This window comes from Pinus tabuliformis, chromosome 6 (assembly GCF_031772625.1).
Source record: "Pinus tabuliformis cultivar Carrire ecotype Pingquan chromosome 6, CPIR1, whole genome shotgun sequence".
In the NCBI taxonomy this organism is placed as follows: Eukaryota; Viridiplantae; Streptophyta; class Pinopsida; order Pinales; family Pinaceae; genus Pinus; species Pinus tabuliformis.
Window position 1 is genome coordinate 1,791,425,260 of NC_142292.1, and position 9,168 is coordinate 1,791,434,427.

General features: G+C 37.6%; 1 protein-coding gene across 1 annotated transcript; it reads right to left on the reverse strand.

The window, feature by feature from the left end:
- Positions 1 to 7,743: 7,743 nt before the first annotated feature.
- On the reverse strand, positions 7,744 to 8,460 carry LOC149266175 (uncharacterized). Its single transcript, XM_089407395.1, has one exon. The coding sequence runs from the start codon at positions 8,458 to 8,460 to the stop codon at positions 7,744 to 7,746; it is 717 nt and encodes a 238-aa protein (XP_089263521.1).
- Between the last annotated feature and the right edge of the window lie 708 nt (positions 8,461 to 9,168).

The following is a 9,168-nucleotide window of genomic DNA, read 5'->3' on the forward strand; positions in this document are numbered from 1 at the left end:
TCTCCAAACCTCAAGACCCCTTGTCCAGTTTAGAGTCCCAACCTGTAAGGATCTACGGAGGATTCCACTAGCCCAAGTCTAGCTCAGGAACCTCCTTAGAACAACAATACATTGTTCACCTGTGGATCCTCTTGTGTTAGGTCTACGTATCCTTTTGATATTCCCTCTTCCCTCCATCTCCCTCTCTCCTTTTTCCCTCAGCAAAAATAAGAGAAAACCTTCCTTGGAACTACCTTTTTGTAGGACGAAAAGGGACTCAACTGACCTAACTATCTAGAGAGTTTTTCCTTTTTTTCAGTTAAGCATATATAAAATTTTCTTTTAATACTCGCGGACTTAACGAAGTCTAGTCACTACATTTTTTTGTAATTCAACTTAGACTGAAATCAGTTTCAAAGTTTATAAAAGTTAAAACATAAATTCATGAACAATGTTGCGGGTGTCACAATGTTACATTTAAATACATAATTAGTTGTAAATAGAAGGGAAGATGTAATTGATATATTGTATCTAATATTTTTGCGGACCTCCATCCATGTTTTATTAGATTATATTAGGTAAAATATAATACTATAATATTATGTTTTACCCTATATTTCCTCTTAATTGGTTAGTTTGGTATTGCAATATTTCTTTATATTTAAAGTTTGAAAGCAAACAAAACCAAATATGGAATTAACAAGGGTCGAGAAATATAGAGTAAAATGTAATATTTAGATTGAAATGTGATGGGAATATTATGTAAAATATAATAATATTACATTTAAATTTATATCTCCCTACCCTCTTTGCTTTTATTGGGTGGGGTGATAATAAATACTTGGTAACATATAATATCCTGATATTATTTTATCCAAAAATTTCACTCACCTATTTACTTTTTATTAATAACAGTCTAACTTAGTAAAAAAATAAAAATAAAAAAATTAACAATTATATTTATATTTATAATCATAATTAATAAACAATAAATAAACAAGCTTAGATCAGGTCTAATTCTTGAGACACACAGATTTGATTATTCTTCATTCTGATTAAATCGAGAGTTAAAATAAACTTAGGCAGTTATAATTAACCATGTGTTAAATAACGAATAACCTTACAATACCAACAAAGAAATGGTGTGATAACCTTACAATCCAAACAAAGAAATGGTGCGATAATGTGGCTGACAAACAGTGATGACAAACAACAAATAATAAGAGAGTCTAATAAACAAAAGAATATTACAATGTAACAATTGCAGATTGATAAGAACAAGAAATATGTTGGGGATTTTCAATGGGAAAATCCCAAAAACAAACAATTCAACCACACAGAGGCAATGCTCTGTTTCACCTTTCCAGGATCTTTTGTGCACAGGGAAGCTTTAAAAAATTTTTTTTACTGAGGAACAGAGTTTCACCACCATAAAATATTTCTATTCATTAAAAATATATTGCCTCATACATATTCATCCTCTTTGCTGAGAGGGATTCATCACAAAAATACATTCAACAAAAAAAAACATTTACTCTGTCTCCACATGAGAATTTACTTTGCTGGGTAAAACTCTCATTTACATTCACTGCTGTGAAAACATATTACTTACTAGTGTAAAACCTTCTTTTACATACTGCTATAAAAAAAAAATTACACAGGCTTACAAAACCATGTGCGCTCCTCTCTGTTCTTTTTTCTTCATGCACTGCTGTGCAAATTCTCTCTTCTCTTTGGCTGCCCCCGAGCTCTCACATATACGACCAATACAACAACAAGCATATATTTCACTTGGCTCATAATAATAAAAACTACCGTGGGTTTTTTAATACATATGGTCAACGCTCTATAAAAAATATAACACGTTTTATGAACATTAATATATGCCGTATGAAAAACTAAATGCATTACCTACACCTATGACAAAGCATTAATAAAGGTGTGGTCAACCAGAACTTAGTTTTACTCCAAGCAACATAGTTAATATTTTCCGTATGCAGGTTTGAGCAATCAACGGACAAAAATGCTGGAGACAATCGAACGGCAGACAGAGATATTGGGAAGCATTATATGGCTGAGCGATAGCACCCGAGAATGTCAGACTTGCTTACGTATGGGGTGAGCCACGCGTCTGCACCAAATCCTCTCGGGCTCAAATATACGGAAAATCTGTTTGCCGGAAAGTGGCCCGAGAACTCTCAGGCGGGTTTGGTGAACGATTTCTGGCGGTTTTGGGTGAGAACGTACGGCTGCGCAGTTGGAATTATGACTTCAACACTCCCCTTTAATTTCAACTGCTGGGCATTCGGTCATACCAGAAACTTCCTCAAAAATTCAAAGCTTTTCTGATCCAGTGGCTTTGTCAAGATGTCTCCAACCTGTTCCTGAGTCCTGCAATATTCTAAGACAATTTCTCCATTGTTCACCAATTCTCTGATGTAGTGAAACCTTGTATCAATGTGTTTCGTTCTCTTATGAAACACATAATTCTTTGACAATGCAATAGCTGAGCTATTGTCACAAAAAATCACTGTCGCTTTTGCCTGCTCTTGGTCTAAGCTCCTTAACATCCTTCTCATCCAAACTGCTTGACATGCTGCTGCTGTAGCTGCCACATATTCAGCCTCTGCTGTAGACAATGCTACAATGGACTGCTTCTTAGAAGCCCATGAAATGGCTCCTGAACCCATATGAAAAACATAACCGGAAGTGCTTTTCCGATCATCTACACTTCTAGCCCAATCACTACCTGTGTATCCAACCAAATCTGAATGTTCTGAGACATTATATAAAATTCCAAACATTTTGGTACCTTTGACATACCTTAAAATTATTTTTGCTGCCTGCCAATGTGCCTCCTTTGGCCTCCCCATGAATCTGGAAATTAAACTAACAGCATACATAATGTCAGGCCTAGTAGCTGTTAAATACATAAGGCTGCCAACAATACTCTTGTACAAACTAGGATCAAAATCCTTGCTGCTGTCCTCTCTGCTGAGTTTTAATCCCATTACTGTGGGAGTGATCGCTGCCTTGCATTCTTGCATGTTAAATCTGCCCAATACTTGATTTATATATCTTGCTTGTGAGATAAAAATTCCTTTTTCATTTTGATCTACTTCTATGCCTAAGAAGTATCTCAAGAAACCCATGTCAGTCATTTCAAATTCCTCTTTCATGACTGATTTAAAATTCTCAATGAGCTGATCATCATTACCTGTGAAAATAACATCATCAACATATAAGACAACAATTAAAATTTTACCATCCTTTTCTTTGATGTAGACAGTGGGTTCTCCTTCACACTTGTCGAATTCATTATCCAATAGATAAGAATCTATCTTGCTGTACCATGCTCTTGGCGCTTGCTTCAGCCCATAAAGAGCCTTCTTCAATTTGCACACTTTGTGCTCTTCACCTTTCTTCTCATAGCCTAGAGGCTGTTCAACGTAAACCTCTTCCTTTAACACTCCATTTAGGAATGTTGACTTCACGTCCATCTCGTAGACTTTCCATTTGTTTTGTGCTGCTATGGACAGCACTGATCTCACGGTTTCCATTCTTGCAACCGGTGCGAAAGTCTCCTCATAATCTCTCCCGTACTGCTGCTTGTACCCCTTGAAAACCAGCCTTGCCTTGTGCCTTTCTATCTTGCCTTCAGCATTGCTTTTGGTCTTATAGACCCATTTCACTCCAATGACTTCTTTACCTTTTGGTAGCTCTACCAAATCCCATGTTTTGTTCCTCTCTATGGCATTCATATCCTCATCCATAGCTTCTATCCATTTCCTATCTTTAATTGCATCCTCGAAATGAATAGGATCATCAACATGACAATACAAGGCAAATAAGGAATTCATTCCTTCATCATAAATATCACTTAGATTTCTAAACTTCTTACCTCTTTCACTTGGTTTGCAAGTGCTTGAAGATGCACTTGAATTTCCTCCTTGTGGTGTGCTTGGAGAAGCACTCTCACTTATCCTCAATGGTGTCCCTTGCTGTCCTTGTGTTGGCGCTGCTGTTTGGGGATGTATTTCAGCCGCCTCCTCTTCATCTTCATCATGAGACAAACAGTTTTTAACATTCAATGTTTTCTCTATGCTTCCATCCCAAGCTTCCTCTTCAATGAATTGAACATCTCTGCTGACGAAAAACTTCTTGGTAGATGGGATATATAAACTGTAGGCTTTGGATTCCTCACTGTATCCAATGAATAGACATTTCTCCCCTTTGTTGTCCAACTTCCTCCTTAGCTGATCTGGTATGTGTGCATAGGCCACACATCCAAAAACTCTCAAGTGGGTGACACCTTGCTTTCTCCCACTCCATGCTTCTTCCGGCACTTTGTTCAACACTGCTTTTGTAGGACACCTATTCAAAATATACACTGCACAATTTACAGCTTCAGCCCAATAATCATTTGGCAAATGCTTTGCCTTCAGCATGCTCCTCGCCATATCCATGATGGTCCTGTTCTTCCTTTCGGCTACTCCATTTTGCTGTGGGGTGTACCTAGCTGTAAATTGTTTGTGAATTCCATTTTCTCTGCAAAATCTTAAGAATTCCTTGGAGATATACTCACCTCCTCTATCAGTTCTCAAACCTTTTATATGCAGCCCGCTTTGGTTTTCCACAAATGCCTTGAAATTTTGGAATTTCTCAAACACTTCACTTTTGTTTTTAAGGAAATATACCCAAGTTTTTCTTGTACAGTCATCAATGAATGTTAGGAAATATTGGCTGCCTGCTAATGATGGAGCTTGCATTGGTCCACATAAATCTGAGTGGATGATCTCTAAGGGTGCCTTTGCCCTTATGCTCTTCCCTGATGGAAAACTTTCTCTATGTTGTTTTCCCAAAATGCAACCTTCACAAAGGTTGTCCGGTTTCTCTATCAATGGTAATCCTCTTACCATTCCTTTCCTACTCAACAAGTTTAGACCTCCAAAATTGAGATGTCCAAATCTCAAGTGCCACAACCAATTTTCATCCTTTGGCACGCTTTGGAAATCCTCTTGGGTAACTGCTGCAATTTCTCCTTTGTTTTTCAAATCTGCCCTTATCCTGAGAGGGAACATCCTGTTCCTTGTCATTTTTACTTCAGCAATGCATCGTTTGTTGGGTGCTATATCCATGATGGTGCATACATCATTTTTAAAGAAAACATTGTACCCCTTATGGACAAGCTGTCCAATACTCAAGAGGTTACATCTCATTCCGGGACATAGTAGACATCTGCTATGGTTTTCTTTTCTCCTTGCTTTGTAAATATTTTTACCTCTCCTTTTCCCATAACAGAGACTTTACTATCAGTACCAAGTGTAACTTCTGATTTCACATTTTTATCTAGAGCAGAAAAGTAGGCTATGTTTCTTGTCATATGGTTGCTGCAACCTGAGTCTAAAAACCAAATGTCCTCACTGTTTGTTTCAGCCATGTTACAGGCTAACAACACATTATTTTGACTGTTGTTTTCTCTTGTAACATTTGCATTTTGTCTACTGTTCATATTATGATGTTTCTTTCTACAATCACTTGCATAATGTCCATACTTTTTTCAATAATAGCATTGAACATTAGATTTATCATACCTTTGTCCTTGAGCATGATATTGTTCTCTTTGTTGGCTGCTGCCTTGGCCTTGGTTCTGATTTGTATTGTTGCCTCTTCCTTGTGCATTTGATGGGCTGTTCCTTCCACCTCTATTATGGCTTCTGCCTCTTCCTCTTCGGTTTCCTCTTCCTTGACCTCTTCCTCTTCCAAAGGACATCTGGGTCTTGAAGGCTTGCTCTAGAGATGAGTTTTCATTCCTACTCAACCTCTGCTCATGTGTTATCAGTGATGCATGAAGCTCATCAACTGAAAATTTTGAGAGATCCTTTGTCTCTTCAATGGTGGTGACAATTGCATCAAACTTTGAGGGTAAGACCCTCAATATTTTCTCCACAATCCTCCTATCTTCAAGGATTTCTCCATGGGTCCTTATCTGTGTGACCAAACCAATTACATGTGTGAAGAATGAGTCAATGTTGTCTGACTCCTTCATGCACAGATTCTCAAAATCTTTTCTCAGCAATTGTAGTTTTGCTATCTTCACTCTCTCCATGCCTTGATAGGCTGTCTTGAGGGTTTGCCATGCTTCATTTGGTGTCTTAGCTGCTGCTAACCTTGGAAACACACTCTGGTCTACTGCTAGATACAACAACATACGAGCTTTTGAATCCTTCTTCCTATTGCTCTTCAGCTGATCTCTCTCTCCCTGAGTTAATGCATTGAACTCATTTTCATCTGCTGGTTCTTCAAACCCAGATTCAACTATTTCCCATAAATCTTGAGAGGCAAACAGGGCTGTCATGGTTATTGACCAGTAGTCATAGTTCTTCCCATTAAACTGTGGGAGCTGGGTGTTAAACATACCCATACCAGTGCTTGTGCTGGCCATTCCTTGCATTCTGATCTATGCCTCTAAATCCTTGACTGTGTGTTTAAAACAACTGACTGTTTCTTCAGCAACACAAAAAAAACTTTTTGAAATACCTGAATCCTTTGCCTGAGACTTTACTTTGCTGGAGAAGGTCTACTGCTGCAACAAAGACACCTCCTTTCAACTTCTTTGTCACCTTCAAAGAGCCTAAACCTGGCTCTGATACCACTGTTGGGGATTTTCAATGGGAAAATCCCAAAAACAAACAATTCAACCACACAGAGGCAATGCTCTGTTTCACCTTTCCAGGATCTTTTGTGCACAGGGAAGCTTTAAAATTTTTTTTTTACTGAGGAACAGAGTATTTCACCACCATAAAATATTTCTATTCATTAAAAATATATTGCCTCATACATATTCATCCTCTTTGCTGAGAGGGATTCACCACAAAAATACATTCAACAAAAAAAACATTTACTCTGTCTCCACATGAGAATTTACTCTGCTGGGTAAAACTCTCATTTACATTCACTGCTGTGAAAACATATTACTTACTGGTGTAAAACCTTCTTTTACATACTGCTGTAAAAACAAAATTTACACAGGCTTACAAAACCATGTGCGCTCCTCTCTGTTCTTTTCTTCATGCACTGCTGTGCAAATTCTCTCTTCTCTTTGGCTGCCCCCGAGCTCTCACATATACAACCAATACAACAACAAGCATATATTTCACTTGGCTCGTAATAATAAAAACTACCGTGGGTTTTTTAATACATATGGTCAACGCTCTATAAAAAATATAACACGTTTTTATGAACATTAATATATGCCGTATGAAAAACTAAATGCATTACCTACACCTATGACAAAGCATTAATAAAGGTATGGTCAACCAGAACTTAGTTTTACTCCACGCAACATAGTTAATATTTGATGTATGCAGGTTTGAGCAATCAACGGACAAAAACGCTGGAGACAATCGACCGGCGGACAGAGATATCGGGAGGCATTATATGGCTGAGCGATAGCACCCGAGAATGTCAGACTTGCTTACGTATGGGGTGAGCCACGCGTCTGCACCAAATTCTCTCGGGCTCAAATATACGGAAAATCCCTTTGCCGAAAAGTGGCCCGAGAACTCTCAGGCGGGTTTGCTGAACGATTTCTGGCGGTTTTGGGTGAGAACGTACGGCTGCGCAGTTGGAATTATGACTTCAACAAAATAAGAATTAGAATTATAATGTGATCAACGAGAAAGGACAATAACAGTGTGACAAATAACCAAACGATGCGTGATGCTTTAAGAGGTAAATGTTTTTTTGACGATGGATTAAACTCTATTCACTCATATCCTCATACTGCATCCAAGCATCAGAGAGAAAATTCTTTGACCACACACAACAAATTCCCTCTTCATTATCTGCGAAAATTTCTCCAGTTCTTTCGTCGTATGCAAGTGCCACGATTTGATCTGACAATGCAGCCTCTCTGATCTGAGAACGACTCTCAGTCGTAATCTTTGCGAGACATTCTCCTGTAATAATGCCGCTAATATTGATCGTACAATAATCAAACAGCTTCACTCCATCGCAGACGGAAATGATAATATCCTGCTCGTTTAAAATGTATGTTCCCCTCTGAAACTTGTCAAAGACGGGTATACAGATCCGATGGTCTTCAAATTTGATCAAAATGTCACCTCGCATATCACACAGGTGATGGCTTCGACTTCTGGTGTAGCACAAGAAACGGTCCAATTTAGGTAGATAGTAAGGTTCCACCATTGCTTCTAAATTTGTTGGTATTACTTGAGGGACCTCACCAGATATATCAATCACTTGCATATTCCGACCATGTTGTTGCAGACATATTCTATCGTCGCCCCAGAGCGTAGCGAACTGTAACATAGTTTCATGGTTGAGATGGAGGATACCTTCCTGACACAGTTCTCCATCCCGTTTCGAATAAATTTTGAACGGTACATCGCTCGTATTTCTTGGGAATCCTCCATCGAAATATATCACTACGTACATATCAAAAGGATACGTAGACATGTAAATGGTAACCCCAGAAACTATTTAGCAGTTTTCCGTTTAACTCTGGGGGCGGTGGAAGGAATTCCTAGACAAACACTTATCCCAGTGCCTTGACATTTTCGATCTTCTGTGAAAAGTCACTTTGGGTATCCACTATTCACCCTGCTATGTATTGATGTTGATGCCGGAGCGTCAATGTAGATGTAACCTATATACTTAAATAGTATTCAAACAATAAAAGTATATTTCGTTCTTTCACTCTCAATCATGCAAGTTATAACAAAGTTGTTTTATTCTTTAGTCGTGAAAGGTAGAGAGATTTTCATCTTAGATTCATACTTTACTAAATGAATCTGGTAATATAATATGAGTAGAAATATGGATATATGCTATTATTATTATTTTTAGTTGAGCCGACATTACTTTTCTATCATTTGTCTGGAGATAGATTCTCTATTGTTATAATTTAATTATAATTAATTATTAGGTAAATGCTAGAGATTAAACCTTTATGGAATATGGCATGATAGGCTTATAAAAAAAATTGTAGGTGAAGAAATTGGATCCTTACTTTTCTATTGTTCGACATTACTTTTCTATCATTTGTCTAGAGATAGATTCTCTATTTTTATAATTTAATTATAATTAATTATTAGGTAAATGCTAGAGATTAGACCTTTATGGAATATGGCATGATAGGCTCATAAAAAAAATTGTAGGTGAAGA